Genomic DNA, 17235 nt, shown 5'->3' with positions numbered 1-17235 from the left:
TGTGTGGCTGCATGTGCATCTCTGAATCCTGACACCTGATGGTGAAACTTCTAGGGGACCGAGCATGTTCAGAGGGCCGGGCTGGGGCCTACCATGCATTGCCCTGAAAGGCTGGGGGCCAAAACAATCTCATCCTTACCCCTTAGCCAGACATTAATTTATTCCACGGTTTTTGAGCCACTAGGACCACAGAGATGAAAGGCATTGTCCCTACGCTTCGACTTACAGTCTACAGGTGAGACAGATAATGAATAATAGAATTGCTTTAATTAGCACCAGCCATAGATTTAGGGAAAAGAGGCCCTGCCCCGGGCTCCACTTCTGCTCCCCTGTCCCCTCCTCCCTCGGCAGAGCTGAGGGCTGGGCCTTTCCCTCTAGGCCATGCTCCAGATACTCAGGATCCTGGATTTCCTGCCCAAATGATTTCGAGCTGATTCCAAGGCCTGCACGGGGGGCCTCTTCCCCAGGTGTGTTTCCCAAGGGCCAGCCTTGCTGCCGATATGCTCGCCTCTAACCTCGAGAGTGGCCAGGTGACCGCTGTTTGTGAGGATGGACGTGTGTGCATGGAGCTTAGTGTGCAGACTGGGGTGTCCGTGTGTGCCCGGAAGGAGGTGCGTGGGAAGAGACGGGGGCCAGGGCTGGCTCCCATGGCACCATGTTCTGGTGCTTTCCAGGTCATTAATGAAATTGTGTTGTAAAGGTAGGAGGATAGAACAGAATTTGTGTAGCAGCTTCTTACACGTTGCTCATAACGTTGAGATGTTTAGAAACGTGGCAGGTGGGCCTCTATTTGTATTTTGGGGCCCCCAAATGTTGGGCTGCAGGACTATGACGAAGGTATGTTTAAAGAACAGCAGAAACATGCATTATTGAGGCGGGGGAGGGGTGGCTTATTACTCTCTGTGCCCTTTCAAACCAGGCTTAGCAGAGAGAGTGTTTGGAGGTGCTATATTTGGTGCATGGACCAGCTGTGGCAGATTAAGTGCCAAGTTTTGTTTCTGGTGGCTAGAATATTTAAAATATTTCTCTCCGTGAACAACTGGTCGTCTCGGGGGTGTGTGTGTCTGTGTCCTTCCGTCTGTGTGGATAAGGTCGGGGAAGATATTTTATTTCTTGTTCCTAGAATTAAGGATCGCATAGACTCTGCCGTATGCAGGAGAGTAGAAATGAGGGGAAGAGTTCATTGCCAAGGCTGCCCTTTTTTCCATGGAGAACTGTTTTGGAGCGCCAAGAAAAACCCACTGTGAGCTCAGCTGGGTGCAGAGCATAACAGCCCTTCCCACACTTCTTGGAAGGAGTATAAGTAATTTGAGACCAAGGAATTCCGGTTGTTTTAAACCTGCAAAGCCAAAATGTCAGCAGGCCATTAGCAGCCCAGAAGGGTGCAATTAATAGATCCCTAAAGTTATCTTTCAGGATGCAGATCGAACTTGCTTCACTGAAGTAGAACCAAGGATGGTAAAGAAGGAAGTGGGGAAAGGGATGAGCTGCCTTCCACAAGTGCTCCCGCAGTGACAGCATCTCATTTCCCCTCACTGATTGCTGTTTAAGGCCAGTGCCGCCATATTTATGACCTCATTAGCCCAGGAAGCCTTCTGTGTGTGTGGAGGAGCAGGAGGTGTGAAAAGGACCTGAGGTGACCCCTGGTGTTTTGACATGTTGATGGCAAGGTGAAAGGTACCTCCAGTGAAAGAACAGAAGAAGCCTCTAGATAAATACCGGTAGGAAATGATTACTGCCGCTGTCCTCAGTCAGCCGGGATTAATGTAGGTCCAAATTCTTGCGGAAGCTTAAGATTTACACCGTGTTTGTCCGGCCAGTGGTCCTTGGGGGAAGTGCCCCTTTCCAGGAGGCGCTGTATCCCTCGGGGTCCCGCTGAGGAAACGAACACTGCTGAATATTTAAAACAGGAAATTTAATACGAGGCATTGTGACACAGCTGAGATGCTGGATGGAATACTGAGGGACCCCAGAGATTGGCAGCAGACAACCCACTCCCAAAGGGGAGGATCCCAAGGCCTGGGATCACTCTGTGAGCTGGAACCAAGACCATGCAGGCCAAGGCAGAGGGGGTCTGGGAGACCTACTCTGACTACACCCAGGACCATCTCCCCCACTGTCTTCCCATGTCCCACCAGTGACTCCGTTGCCCAAACCCAGCCAGAAACCAGCCTGGGAAGTGGAGCCGGCCGGGGGGTGGGGTGGGGTGGGGGGCTCGGGCTAAGAGCAGAGCAGGGGAAGGATGAACACTGCATCTGTGCGCATACAGGCCCGGGATCTGCCCTGGGCCGAAGAAGTGATTTCCATTCTGGTAGCTCTTGGCCAGTGCCTGGCCCTACCCACTGCCCTTGCTGAGCCCACCTTCCTGGCCTAGCTCTCCTCTGGGTTCCCTGTTGCTTGAGTTAGTCATAAATACGCTGAGGTTGGAGTTATGGTAGAATTGGAGCTGTTTGCAAGTCAAAGGAACAAGTGGTTATGTGCACAGACATGGCTGCAATGTCCTTCCTCCTGGCTCTTTGAAAGATGCTGATAGTTACAAAATAGCTGAGAAGGTTGAAGCGCTAAGGGATTTATGGGTTGCAGCTGACTGCAGGGTGAATTTGGATTGCCTGGTTCTCTCGGAAGGTGGGAATGATAGGGAGGGCCTTGGTTGGCAGGGAAGAGTGGAGTGGATTTTCCCAGAAGGGGAACTGTCCCTCCAGTGCTTGGAAGTGGGGAAAGGTGACTTGTATGTGGGTGTTTCGGACTAGGATGAACCAGGCTGGGGACAGAAGGTGGCAGGGGGGCTGGGAGAGGCTGTTGAAGCAGGGAGCCTTTGATTTGGAGGCTGAGCTTGACGGCAGAACATGCAGTGCCTTGTACTGGTGCTTGAGGGTTGTAAGGACCCCGGTTCAGTTTCTGTACCTGGATGACAACCCATGACTCCATTTCCTCAGGGACTCACCTGTCTTTGGAACCCCTGGCCCAACCCCTAAGGGAATCCAGGGACCGAGGGACATACACTTCCTTTGTGTCCTTTCCACTTGCTCCAAACTCTAGACGTTCTACCCAAATCACATAAAAAGCCAAGGACTTCTTTCCCCTTTTGCATTAGGTGGATCTTGAGCGAAGCTTCACGTTTCGGAACTCGAAGCAGACCTACTCGGGGATTCCCGTCATTGTGGCCAACATGGACACCGTGGGGACGTTTGAGATGGCAGTGGTGATGTCACAGGTAGGACAGTGGGCTTTTTCCCTCTGACAGGCACACTAGACAGGTGGTCAGTAGCCCACCCTGGACTTGCTCAGACACAGGGAAGAGGAGAAAAGTGAGACACTTCAGGTCATTCGCTGTGGCCAGACTATTTGGTTCTGAGTCGGATTGTTGCTACAGACACTTCTTTTTCTCTCTTCCGTCAGAAGGTGGATGGAGTCTGGACTTTGCCTTCAGGGAGATGGTCTAGATCTGCATCCATTTCTTCCTTGAAAATGCCTGTGATCCTTTTGGAAATTAGAGACACAAAAAGAAGTTGGACATTGTGCCATATTTTACAGTTAGATGAGTGTTGTATTAACAGAAGAGTGACAGCACCTTTAAAATGAAGACAGAACCTCTTCGTCTGTTCTGTAGCATTTATTACATCATTATGGAGGAAACTTAGGTGCCAAGCACTGATTGTAATGTGTATGATGTGGTCACAGCTCACACAGGTGGGTTCCTTATACAGATGAGGAAACCGAGGCAGAGAAGGAGAGGAGAGGTCACTTGGCTCAAGGCATTTAGGCAGGTAGTCACTGAGCCAAGGTTTCAAACCCAGACTGACTCCAGAATAAGGGATTTGTCTCCCAACTTACACCGACAGATACTGGTACAAGCTCGGGGTCCCCTGAGCCAGCTGCTGTCTCATTGCCTGTAAAGGGAGTAGCTAGTGCCCTGGCTTTAGAAAAATAAAAACAGTTATTTGTGGGCAAAATCTTCATCTCGCACATCTGTGTCTGCATTTGTGTCCGAGGTTCAGTGCATTTATTCATCATAGATGTGAAATGTCTGCCTCTGATGCACAGGGGACGTGCATCTATTTCCATAGCTAATGCCTGCCAAGTGGAAAGATAAATCCAATTAGCTGAAAGAGCTTCTTGCTGTGGACAGCATGTCTAACCTCAGGAGGTGCTGGGATTCATTATCAGCCCGTGGTTAGAAGGAAGATTTTCAAACAAATTATGAACGCACAAAATGGAGTGGGGGGGGTGGTCTGTCTGAGTCCAGGATCAGTTGCCTCAGCTGTCCGCCCTTAGCCCCCAAGAGCTTTGGGCCAGAGGCTAATAAATTAATTGCAAAAGGAATTTGTATTTTTTGCTCCCTATCTTTTCCTCCCTCTGCTGTGATCAGCCGTTGCTACTAATGAATTATGTGTTTGCGTAAAAGTGCATGGAATCAGGGAGCAATGAATGGCCCTGATGAATTCACGTATCAGATTACTAGTCCATGAAGAACGGAGAACTTGCTGTGCTCTTCCCATTTGCACAGGAAAGACTCCCCATGAATGAGACAGTGTGCACTGAAATAGCTAATCATGTGCCGGTCCTACGAATTTTCCATTTCTGAGATCCACTGAGTTAGTGTCTTGCATTAATAAAGTCGTAGAATTTTAGGAGAGGGGACTGAGAGAAGTTAGGTGCGAGGCCCTGATACAGGAGGAGGAGCCTGGGTTCTGCATTCAGATTTGAGTTTGATTCTGGCCTTCGCCCCTTTTTGGCCAAGCGATTGTTAAATTTCTTAAACTTAAGTTTCTTAAGCCCCACCTCTGCCCACGAAACTACTATTGCTATACAAAGTTCTGAGAAGTACGTGAAATAATGTATGCGAAGCGCTTGCACAAAGTAGGTATTCAGTAAACGCTTGCTGGGTTGATAGTCATAGATTTAGGATTATGATTTATGTACTTCCCTCCCTCAAGAATACCAACTGCCTGATGGGTTTAGCTTTTAGCAGGAAATGTTTAGATTGTGAACCCAAAGAAAAGGTTTCAGGTAGAAGTTGAGGTTCTTTTGGGTTGACTAAGCATAACTTTGCCTTCAGGCTGCCCTGCTGATGAGCGGGGACCAGCCCTCTGTGCTGCTCTTGGCCTCAGTCAAGTGTGGGCTGCCAGGGCTCTGAGAAGTCTCCCTTATTCCACCCCCCTGCCTCCTGGCATTGCCTCCTAAATCTTGAGTGCTGTGTTGTCTGATCAGATTAGAGTGGAAAACACGGTTTTGTGATTTCCCTAGTTACACTTTCATCTGTTTGGGCCTCCTAGGAGCATATTCAAAGCAAATTAAGCATGAAGGGCTGGAACACCGGATGCTTTTGTATTGGTGGATCACCCTCGCCATATGGAGGAAGGGGGAGTGGAACTCCCTTGACTTCTCCTACTAATGGTGCTGTTTTATTTCCTAGCACTCCATGCTTACAGCAATTCACAAGCATTACACCCTGGATGACTGGAAGCTCTTTGTCGCTAATCACCCAGAATGCCTGCAGGTATGACTCCACCCTGGTTACAAATTACATTTGTTGCAGGGGGAAGAAAATCTTTTTTTTTTTTTTTTTTCATTTTTGTTTTATTTATTTTATTTTTTTTAACATCTTTATTGGAGTATAATTGCTTTACAATGGTGTGTTAGTTTCTGCTTTATAGCAAAGTGACTCAGTTATACATATACATATATCCCCATATCTCCTCCCTCTTGCGCCTCCCTTCCACCCTCCCTATTCCACCCCCTCTAGGTGGTCACAAAGCACCGAGCTGATCTCCCTGTGCTATGTGGCCACTAGCTATCTATTTTACATTTGGTAGTGTATATATGTCCATGCTACTCGGAAGAAAATCTTTAGGGTTGTCAAAAGGATTTGAATTGGCAGCAGACAGACACACAGAGTCCCAAGGAGAAACTGGGGGAAGGTAATAATGGTCCCCCAGCCGTTGATCATTGCCAGGAATTTGCCAAGGAAGCCTGTAGTGTATTCTTTTTTAAAAACATTAGGATTTACCTGCAAGGAATATCTTTTTTCCCTTGAGAAGTGAAGTGTTCTGTCATGAGAACTTGCAGAGGACCTGGCAGTGTTTCCTTCCGGGGAACGGATCCATTCTAAATGTGCCTTTTGACCAGAAAAGATACCTAATTATAGCAAGTTGTTATAATTGGAGCTGAATATAATGGAGCGGAATAAACAGTATGCCCTCCAGGATGGCTTTAATCAAAAAGACAGATAATAAAAAGTGTTGGCGTGGATGTGGAGAAGTTGGAATCCTCCTACATTGCTGGTGGGAATGTAAAATGGTGCAGCTGCTTTGGAAAACAGTTTGGCAGTTCCTCAGAAGGTTCAACATAAGAGTTCCCATATTACTTAGCAATTCTGTTCCTAGTATATGTTCACACAAAACCTTGTACACAAATGTTCACAGTAGCATTATTCATGATAGCCAAAAGGTGGAAACAACCCAAATGTCCATCAACTGATGAATGAATAAACGAAATCTGGTATATCCATACAGTGGAATATTCAGCAGTGAAAGGGAATGAAATATTGATTCATGCTACAACATGGATGAATCTTAAACATTTTACCAAGTGAAAAAGCCAGACACAAAAGGCTGTGTACATGATTATGTTTACATGAAATGTCCAGAGTAAGGAAACCTGTAGAGACAGAGAAAGTAGATTAGTGGTTGCCTAAGGCTGTGGGATGAGAGGTTTGAGGGTGAGGGCTAAAGGGTGTGGGAATTTCTTTTTGGGGTGATGAAATGTTCTAAAATTGATTGTGGTGACAGTTGCACAACTCCGAAAATACTAAAACCATTGAATTGTGCACTTTCAAAGGTGAATTGTTTTTGACTATATCTCAGTAACACTGTTACTGAAAAAAAAAAGCAGTTTGAAAATAACAAAAGTCCCAATAGAACACACCAGACTTTGATCCTGGCACACTTCAATGGTTCTACGTCAATGTCATAGAGGAATCTCTGCATTTAGATGCTTTTCTACATGGTGAGATCATCTGTGATTGGAAAATGACTTCATATTGTACCGCTTTTGAAGTTACACTGGCTTCTTTTTTTTTTTTTTTTTTTTTTTTCCTGTGCCTTGACTATGTGTGGATTTTGATTGGGGAGAAGGTGGTTTCAGAGATAAAATAGTTCTGGCTCACTAGTGGGTCCTTCCTTTTTGCCATTTTTTTTTTTTTTTGCGGTACGCGGGCCTCTCACTGCTGTGGCATCTCCCGTTGCGGAGCACAGGCTCCGGACGCGCAGGCTCAGCGGCCATGGCTCACGGGCCCAGCCGCTCTCGGCATGTGGGATCTTCCCGGACCGGGGCACGAACCCGTGTCCCCTGCATCGGCAGGCGGACTCTCAACCACTGCGCCACCAGGGGAGCCCCATATTTTATTCTAATGGATTATCTCCATTTCACCTTCTTCCCCTCTTCTCTGGATGAAGTTTGGGGGCTGTGAGTTTCCAGCCGGGCGTTATTCATCAGAACCTTGGCTTTTTCATTACCAAGTGTCCTCATTTCACTTACTGCCCCACTCCCACCAAATAGAGCTCATTAAAAAGGGAACATGGTACAAACTCAGTGGCACTTGAGAGAAACTAACCAATGTTGAGTTTCACCTGCTAAACTTTAACAGAAATGAAGGAGAAAATAAAAATGGTAGCAGAACTCAGTGGGAGGGAAAGAACGTGTGGATTTGGGGCACAGGTCAGACGGTTAACAGGAGGAGTGAAAATTGGAGTGAATATGTATCGCATTACCAGTCCGCTTACATTCAGTATCTGAGTTGTAGCTACATTGTTGTGATTTGGGGGGAATAACAAAGGATTTTAAGATACATCCCTCGTCTGTGGCTTATAGTTTAGAGATATGAGTTAAATATAAAAGTTATATAAATTTATAAAATATAAATATCTCATGAAAGGTGAGATGCCGACTCTGGCCACAATCCCATGGGTTAGTTTTGTTGAGGCATAAATTACTAAAATCCAAAGAGCAGATCTTGAGCGGAGCAGCGGGGTGGGTTGGAGAGCAGCAGTGCTGAGCAGCTTGGGGGAGAGGGTGTCACGGAGGAGACTGTGCTGGCTTCAGGTGTAAGCACGTCCCAGTGCAGATGGGAAGGATCCTTTCGGGGCTTGTTCATTCTCGCACTTTGGGACATTTTGCCTCTAGAATGGAGACGCTAAGACTTGCAGCAACCCGCGCAGGTTACGATTTGCATGTTGTGGTAATGTTGCATCGGGAGTGAAAAGGAAAACAGGAAGGAGTTTTATCAGAGGGGTTTTAGACATCTTTCCCTCCTCCTTCCTGCCGCCTAAGCGAGATGCTCAGGGTGATGGGCACGGCTTTGGCCTGAGGAACTGAGCAGACCAGCCACCCTGGCTCTCTTTACCTCTCCTCTCCTCCTGGAGGAGAATTTGCACCAGCAGCTCCAGCGTTCCGAGTTCCACGTGGAGAGCTCGAGGAAATGAAACAAGAGCCAGGCACAAGAGCCTGTGGCTGAGGTCCAGGGCTCAGGATATGTGCAGTTTAATGGTGGGAAAGACGGCAGCGTCAGTTTAGGTAGCTGGAGAAGTGAATCTCCTTTACCTCTGCTGCTGCATGTTTCCTGAGCCGGTCCACTGTGTGTCTGTTTGATCAGGGTGAACCCCAGAGGGTCACGGTGCTGTGCTCAGAACAGGCGCGTGGGTGGAGGCAGGGTTACTGTTCGTGTCTTACGCCTCTTGGTGTCTTTGGTACAGCATATAGCCGTGAGTTCAGGCAGTGGGAAGAATGATCTGGAAAAGATGAGCAGCATCCTGGAAGCCGTGCCGCAGGTTAAGTTTATTTGCCTGGATGTGGCCAATGGATACTCGGAACACTTTGTGGAATTCGTGAAGCTCGTCCGGGCCAGATTTCCAGAACACACCATCATGGTAGGTACAGTGGGACGACCTCCTCTGGGTGGGGAAGCAGAAAGACGTGTGTGGGGTGTCCGGGGAGCTGTGTTCTCCTCGGAGCTTTGGGTGCCTTCTTCTTAGCAGACTAGTTGAGAATCAGCAGGAAAAAGGAGAGGCAGCAGCTATGAAGATCTGAAAACTGGCTCTGCTCTAAAAAATATATATATAAAATCCAGATCAGTGCCATGAGGTGTTGGCTCTTTGTCTCTGCTAAATATCATCAAGTGTCTCTTACCATGTGAGACCGTTAAACCAAGGTCTGTGCCACTGCTTAACACAGGGTATATTTTTTAAAATGAAAACATAACTGGCTTTCTGTTTAACATATTTATGTCATCTCTGCCCCAGTCTCCTTGCCAGTAGACAACTCTGCTGTAAGAGTTGAAATCCACAATGTGAACACTTCAGAATAGTCAACAATTATTTGCAAATCAGTTGGTGTCTTGTTTTATCTAACATCTTTATTTTTGACTTTTCCTGCCTTTTGGGGGGTATTTTTCTAATTTTTAACACCTTTGCTAGTTAGAATGTATACCTCTTATTGCTGGGAAACATAGATTTACAGAAAAATGAACTAGAAGCTTTAGGGCTAAATTTGGGCTTTTGGAAAATCTATATTGTAATTGTGTGTCTTTACTAGTCTTAATTAACATGGCAATTGTTGATTGACCCCTAGATAATTTACCTAACTCTCCTTCTACAAATTTTTTTGAACCCAGTTTTCTCTTTTCTTTTTAAAATTTGTTTTATTGAAGTATAGTTGATTTACAATGTATTAATTTCTGCTGTACAGCAAAGTGATTCAGTTATATATACACATATTCTTTTTCATATTTTCCATTATGGTTTACCACAGGATATTGAGTATAGTTCCCTGTGCTCTACAGTAGGATCTTGTTGTTTATCCATTCTGTATGTAAAGTTTGCATCTGCTGATCCCAAACTCCCAATCCGTCCCTCCCCACTTCCCCCTCCCCCTCCCCCTCCCCCTGGGCAACCACAAGTCTGTTCTCCGTGTCTTCCTTTTACAAATTTTTAATTTAATTTCTCCTCACATTTCATCATTTTAAGGAAGTTGGGAGACAGGAATTAGTATTTCTGCTGATGGAGTTGAATCATCTGTGAAGGATTTCCAAAAACTTTTAAGTATTTTTATGCTTTCCAGTCATGTGAGAAGAAAGCATCAAGAATTGTCCCAAGGTCAACCAGCTGTACCGTGTCTGAGTTGGGTGGGAAACAGCAAGATTCATTTCACACCCCCCACCCCCATGAATGGTGCTGCCGGCGTTGTCGTGTTTTTGATAATAGGAGCACCGTTTGCTGACTACCCGTGTTTCAGGAGGCTTACCTTCGTTCTTTCTCTTCTTTACAACATCTCTGTAAAGAGTAGGAACTGTTGTCCCAAGTTTACCACGGATGAGGAATCCTAATTCCTGATTCTTTGACTGTGGGATTTTCACAAGGTCATACCCACGTTGAGCGGCTGAGCTGGGACTTGAGGTCAGGTTGGTCAGAATTCAGAGTCCAGGCTCTGGAGACCTGTTAACGTGCTCTGTCCTTGTTAACTTTAGTGACGAAGCTCCCTCCTTCCTGCTCCCTCCAGCCTGCTTCCCAGCGCTGGGGTGGGAGGTTGATCTTCTTCGGGCTCGTGCTGTTGGGTGATGAAGTTACCTTCTGTCACGTTCCAATGATGCATATGTATCTAGTCGCAAGGCCCCAGCTGACTCTGCTGCCCCTAATCATCTGTGGAAACAGAGACGAGAAAGCTGGCCTCCTGGGAGGGCAGAAGCGCCCTGCCCTCAGATGGGACCTGGTAGCCCTACAAGCATTTGGTATTAAACATAAACTGCGCAGTGATGACTGGGATGGTAAAAAGAGCAGGAGAGCAGTCCTTTCTCGATTCCTTCTGGTGTGCAGGGGTTGCTGTTGACGTTTCTTCTGATCTGAGGTGGTGGGATCTAGGTCTTTCCAGAACTTTCCAGTTCACCTCCAGTGTTTTTTTTGTTTTGTTTTGTTTTTTTCTCGGTACGCGGGCCTCCCTCTGTTGTGGCCTCTCCCGTTGCGGAGCACAGGCTCCGGATGCGCAGGCTCAGCGGCCATGGCTCACGGGCCTAGCTGCTCCGCGGCACGTGGGATCTTCCTGAACTGGGGCACGAACCCGTGTCCCCTGCATCGGCAGGCGGACTCTCAACCACTGCGCCACCAGGGAAGCCCGCCTCCAGTGTTTTAATTGCTCTGGAGATACAAGGGAGCAATGAACTGGGGAAGCTGCCCTTTACACCTGTTGGCATTTGAGGGTATAGGAGTGAGTTAAAGGGTTAGGAATCAGAAATTACACTTATTTAATGAAGGAACTTAGTGGCTCCACTTTTTTGTCTTTGATAATTCACATATTCAGTTGCGAAATATGACATACGTACAGACAAGTGCATAAAACATGGATGTGTAATAAATGGGCATAAAAGAAGCAGCCCTTCAGCATACCTGTGCTCAGCAGCCCCTGCTCCCACCTCGGACGAAAGCCCCCATCCTGCCTGGTGCTCATTTCCTTCCTTGTGTGTCCCCAGTCTTGCCATCTACTGATGCATTCCTAAATAACACTTTAATTTTGCCTATTTTTGAACCTTACATAAATGGCGATCCTACCCAGAAAATCTTCTTGGTCTTCTTTGGCTCTGTGGTACATGGAGATGCACCCGTGTCGTTTAGTGGAAGCCGGGCGGTAAGACACTGTTCCTGGAAGCAATCTTAACCCCGCTTCCCAGACGCCTCCCGTGCCCTTGACCTCTGGCTCTGCTTTGCTGCTGGTTGTACCACCGTTAACGTCACTGAGTGCCCCTGAAGTTGGTGTGGCCACATGAGCTGAACCATGTTTGGGGCCTTGCCTACCTTCTGAATCTCATTCTCCTCCCCTGTGAAAAGGAGGTTGAGGATAAAAATGATTGGAGCACTTTTGGTGGGCATCAGATGGGCTGATGTTTTGTTAAGGGTGTGGTGGTCAGTCACACAGTCGTGTGTCGTGGTGAGTACCGTGGAGGGCACGTGCTCTGGGAACGGAGCCGGAGGTGGACGGCTGACGGAGAAGAAGAGGCGGGGTGGGTTGGGGGGGGTTTTGTTTTAAGAAGAGGGAGAAAATGTGTCCCACGTGTTTAAACAAGGATAGTGATAGCAGAAATCCCCTGGAGCCCCAGAGCTTCCCTTGCATGCTCCGCCCGGTTGGCTGTGAGTTTTAACTCACAGCTGGCTGTGCACAGGGCTGAGCGAGCTGCTTGTCGTGGAGCCAGGGAGCCTGGGTTCCAGCCCCAGGGAGACGGGCGGTGCAGGAAGGGTGTAGACGGGCGGTGCAGGAAGGGTGTGGACTGGCGGGGCAGGGAAAGGGCATTGTGGCCAGCGCAGGGCCTGGGGGTTGCTGGGGTGTGGGGAGTGAGTCAGGGAGGGGGAGATTGACGCAGAGTTCCCAAGGACCCCTGGGCAGCCACCAATGGCAGGTGCCTCTGCAGCGCCTGCCGGCTGCCCAGGGAATATGTTCTCGTTGTTCGTGTTGGTTTCCCCAGCGATGAGCATGAGGTTTCGGCGAGGTAGGTGTTTCTTCCTCAGCCGTGCTTTGCCTGCACTGACCCCTGAGATCTGTGATTCACTTGGAAACCTCCGGTAATCACATGTCCTTGGTTTTAGGCAGGTAATTTCTCTCATGGCTCTGGGAGGCATTGGGAGGATGCATTTGTCCAGTGTTTGGAAACTGAAAGGTATATAACACAGGTGCCGAGTGCTAGTGTGATGGTTACACTGCAGTGAACGAAGCGCAGCTCAGAAGTATTGTTGGTAGAGGCTGGCGATTCCTGGGTGTCTGCATCAGGGGCGAGGGCTTGTTGCTTCTGGTGCCCAGCACATCCTGGATTTACGTGGATCCTTTTTTCTTGTCTTTCACCTAAGGCAAGCACTGCCACAGGTCGAGAGGGGGGAAGCGGGGATTTTTAGAAAATGTCATTGGCAGAAAAGGGTCCTGTGAAGATGCTGGGTGTGAGAAGATTGTGACAAGTCCTCTGGGCCTTTGCCCGGTGGCTTTCAGAGAGGAAAGGGAATGATGGGTTCTTGGGTGTATTCCAGGTACTGTGGAAAAAAGGCACTAGTGTGGACCAGGCACTTCTCTTTTAATAATAACTTGTCCTTGTGTAAGATAAAGGCACCTGTTGTATTTTAACTGATGGGAAACTTCATCTTGGGTCGAGGAAGTTTTGAGGGTCACGCAGCCAGTGAGAGGTGGGCCTGGGGTTCAGCGCCTGTCCCCAGGGCCTGGCATCTCTCCTTTATACCATGCTGCAGCCAGGCCACCTGCCAGCTCAGGCTCATTGGGATGCAGAGGTCCCTACGTTGGGTCTGGGAAGTGCCTTTGTACTGGTGGCTTGCTCTTTTTTTTTTTTTTTTTTAAAGATTTTTTTGATGTGGACCATTTTTAAAGTCCTTATTGAATTTGTTACAATATTGCTTCTGTTTTTATGTTTTGGTTTTTTGGCCGCAAGGCATGTGGGATCTTAGCTCCCCGACCAGGGATCGAACCCACACCCTCTGCATTGGAAGGCGAAATCTTAAACACTGGACTGCCAGGGAAGTCCCTGGCGGTTCTTTCTGATCTGGTCCTGAGGACATAGGCCCGTGACACCTAATCTGTTCAGATGAGACTAGCTCTGCTCCCCTGGGGAATGCCAAGCCAGCCACCATTGGCCGATCCCCAGCCAGCCACTGGCACGTCCTTGGCGTTTCCATGTGTGGCCAGCGGCTCAGGCACCTGCCTGGGTTCTTTCTCCAGCTGTCACCGTCAGACAAGGTTCTGAGCCCTGTGGAGGCCCTGCCTGCTCTGTGCCTCTTCCCGAGAGGCGGACGCCCTTCGGTGTTTCTCACAGGTGTCGGCCATGGGCAGCTGAATGTACTTCCTTGAGGGACAAGGGCCCTCTCAGGCCGAGTTACCTGGATTTTGTTTTCACCCTCTTTCTGGAACTGGTGTGAACTGAAACTGCGGCAGAGCTATGACAGGCCTCAGAGATTCAGCCGATGTTTGTCTCTGAGGGTCATACAGTCAACTTAGTTTCTTGTGCCGTGCAAGGTGGTTATTGCCCTGATAGCATCTCCTAGTCCCTGGTTGCATGGGTAGGTAAAGGGACACCTTCGTGGGCATGGGCGAAGGCTCTGGCATTAACGTTCCAGCACCTTCTATTAGGTGTTGGCCAGATCCAGCCTGCTGACCTCTGCCTCAGATCATTCTGCAGAAAGGATTTTTCTTGGCAAAAGGCCTCAGAGGAGCTGGTAGAAAGTGGGTAGAGAAGTTATTGTTTCATGGGTATGAAATTTCAGTTTAGGGTGATGAAAAAGTTCTGGAGATGGATATTGAACTTTCTTTATAAACCTTACAGTGACAACGATGGGTGGGCCTGATCAGTCCCGCTTTATAGCAGGATATATGCAGACTCAAAGTTGAAGCCATTTTCTTAAAATTTCATGGCGAGTCGGGGGGCCATCATTCAACCCCAGGGCTTTCTGAACTTATTTTGCCATAGATGTCTGGGTCTAAAGGAAAGCTGGAGGACTTGGGGCTGGTTCTTGCCCAGAGGACTTTTTAAAATGCTACAGAAGTACTTGAAAGGTTTGTTTTGTCCCTTTCTGTGCCTTTTCCCTGGACCCTCATACCTGTCCTGAACATGGAGGAGCCAGAGGGGCGCCTGGACAGTGCTCGGCCTCCCCGGCAAGAGGGGTTGGGTGCCTAGCGGAAATCTCCACTTGCCTGCTTTGGGGCCCAGCGGAGGGTCTGTAGCTTCTGTTTTGTCCTGGCTACCCGGTCATGACCGAGCCAGACCTGCTGCCACGTGCGGTCGCGTTCTGAGCCTCTGGTATCCGCTGCCCACAGGAGCTGCTTCAGCCAAGATAAGCGGACTCCTTGCTAATCACCCCCTGCCAGCTTCCCCAACCCTGAGCCCGCAGGCTGCCTGGGCCATGGGCTGACCTTTCCCCGGAGCCCGACGGCGCTCCCCTGGGCACTCTCATTTCTGAATTTGTCTTTTCCTTTCTGCCCTTATTTATGCCCTTCTTGGTTTCAAACTTGAACAGACAGATTTTGTTCCTGCATGTGGACACTCACCATCCTCTCCTGGTCATCTGCATTCTTGTTGTGTGGTCCTCAGGCCGGAAGCCTTTTGTAATCACTCTGGGCTTTTACACGCTCAGCCCTCTCTGCCGTGACTGCATCTGACCACTGGTTCAGGATCCCGCAGGCAGTTCAGGGGACACAGGGACACCTGGGGGAGCTTCTGGGCTCTTAAAATAGCATCAGCTTCCTCCATGCTTTTAAACCTACTTTGACCTCATATGGTTGTACCTGCTATGTTCATCCTGAGCTGATTTGAATTAATTTATTTGGTGTAAAGTAGGCCCTTTTAAAATCAAATGGTTTGTAGGAGGCATCAGGTTTGGCGGGGGGGGGGAATCCACAATGAAAATCAAACCTTGTAGGGAGCTTACAGTAGCTTCTTTTAAGTGTTTTATTTTAACTTATTTTTATTTTTTAAATAAACTTTAATTTTATTTTTAAAATATATTTTGAATTTTTAGCAAGTCAACCAGGGAGGAAGAATGAGGGCATCTTGTTTCTTGGGTTCCTAAGTTCTTTTTTTTCTTTTTAAATTTATTTATTTATTTATTTTTGGCTGCGTTGGGTCTTGGTTGCTGCGCGCGGGCTTTCTCTAGTTGCGGCGAGTGGGGGCTACTGTTCGTTGCGGCGCGCGGGCTTCTCGTTGCGGTGGCTTCTCTTGTTGGGGAGCCCGGGCTCCAGTAGTTGTGGCACGAGGGCTCAGGAGTTGTGGCTCGCAGGCTCTAGAGCACAGGCTCAGTAGTTGTGGCGCATGGGCTCAGTTGCTCTGTGGCATGTGGGATCTTCCTGGGCCAGGGCTCGAACCTGTGTCCCCTGCGTTGGCAGGAGGACTCTCAACCTCTGAGCCACCAGGGAGGTCCCCTACTAAGTTCTTTTTGAGGTTCAGAGTTCATGCTGGTCCTGTGCTTAAGGAAAAACACCCTAAAAAAAACCCACATTTAATTATAAAAGTAATGCAATTTCTACTGTCAAATCCAGGAGATTGTAAAGAAGAATGATTAATAACAGTCAGAATATTCCTTCACCTACACGTAATTTGTCAGCATTTTGGTGTATGTTTTCATCTACACCTATGCTTGTCTAACAAAACTGAGATCTTACTATTTCTTTCTGTTTCCGCTAACATTATACTGAAAGCATTTAAGCATTTTCCCATGGCATCAAACCAATCTTGAAAACATCACATGGATGGGTCATAGATTGTCGAACCGTTCCCATTGTGGGGATTTGCAGGTTTGCACTGTTAACAAATAATACATCTTTGTAGTTAAATCTTTGACCTCATATGTGATTACTGCCTTGAGAGAAAATCCTGGAAGTTATTGGATCAAAGGATATACATACTTTTGCATTTCTCTACATGGACAAATTGCTTTCTGGGGAAACTTGTTCTGGAGTAGACATTCCACCGGCAGAGAATGAGTGCCTGTTTTCTCTTCAGTGTTTAGTCTTTATAATCATTGATAATTTAAGTGCAAAGTGGTACCTCGCTGGTATCTTCATTTAAATTTGATTACTAGTGAGGTTGGACACTTTCCCTATGCTTTTGGCCACTTTTATTTCTTTCATTAGTTTGTTCATGTCCTTTGGCAGTTATTCTGTGAGGTGGTAGCAATTTTTCTTGTAGATTTGGAAGAGCTCTTGTAATGTTAGTAACTCTTTGTCATAATCGCAGATATTTTTCTCCACCAGGTTGCTTATTAGTTTTGTTGATTATATGTATGAGTGTGTGTGTTTATATGTACACAGGTTTTTAATTTTCATATAGATGGATCTATATATATATATATATTTATGCTTATTACAGGTATTCAAAGTTTCCTTCTAAATCTGGGAGACAACTTTTAATTTAACTCATTAATCCATTTGAAGCTTATTTTGGTGAAAAGTATGAGTAATAATCTATCTTTTTCTAAAAGATCCCTTTCCCCAGCTCTGTCTATTGAAATACTCTTCTTTCCTCAATGACATGTAAGGCCATCTTTATCATGTACTATATTCTCATATGTTCCTGTCCTTTTTCTGGGCTATCTGTCATTTTCCATTATCAGATGCTGTTGGAATTAAAGTAACTTTGAGCCCTCCTCATTGTCCTTTTCCAAGATCCTTTTTTTTTTTTTTTTTTTTTGTGGTTTGCGGGCCTTC

General features: G+C 47.3%; 1 protein-coding gene across 1 annotated transcript in view; it reads left to right on the top strand.

The window, feature by feature from the left end:
• The first annotated feature begins 500 nt into the window (after positions 1-500).
• Positions 501-17235, top strand: part of LOC102991536 (GMP reductase 1) — a 22206-nt gene continuing 5471 nt past the window's right edge. The window contains exons 1-4 of the mRNA XM_028486480.1: positions 501-611; positions 3095-3214; positions 5417-5500; positions 8754-8927. Of these exons, the coding sequence (XP_028342281.1) occupies positions 501-611; positions 3095-3214; positions 5417-5500; positions 8754-8927 (489 nt within the window). The remainder of the gene's footprint in view (positions 612-3094; positions 3215-5416; positions 5501-8753; positions 8928-17235) is intronic.

This window comes from Physeter macrocephalus, unplaced genomic scaffold, assembly GCF_002837175.3.
Source record: "Physeter macrocephalus isolate SW-GA unplaced genomic scaffold, ASM283717v5 random_1592, whole genome shotgun sequence".
NCBI classification, from domain to species: Eukaryota; Metazoa; Chordata; class Mammalia; order Artiodactyla; family Physeteridae; genus Physeter; species Physeter macrocephalus.
Note: the sequence above shows the minus strand (reverse complement) of the source record. Positions and strands in the feature narration are given on the sequence as shown.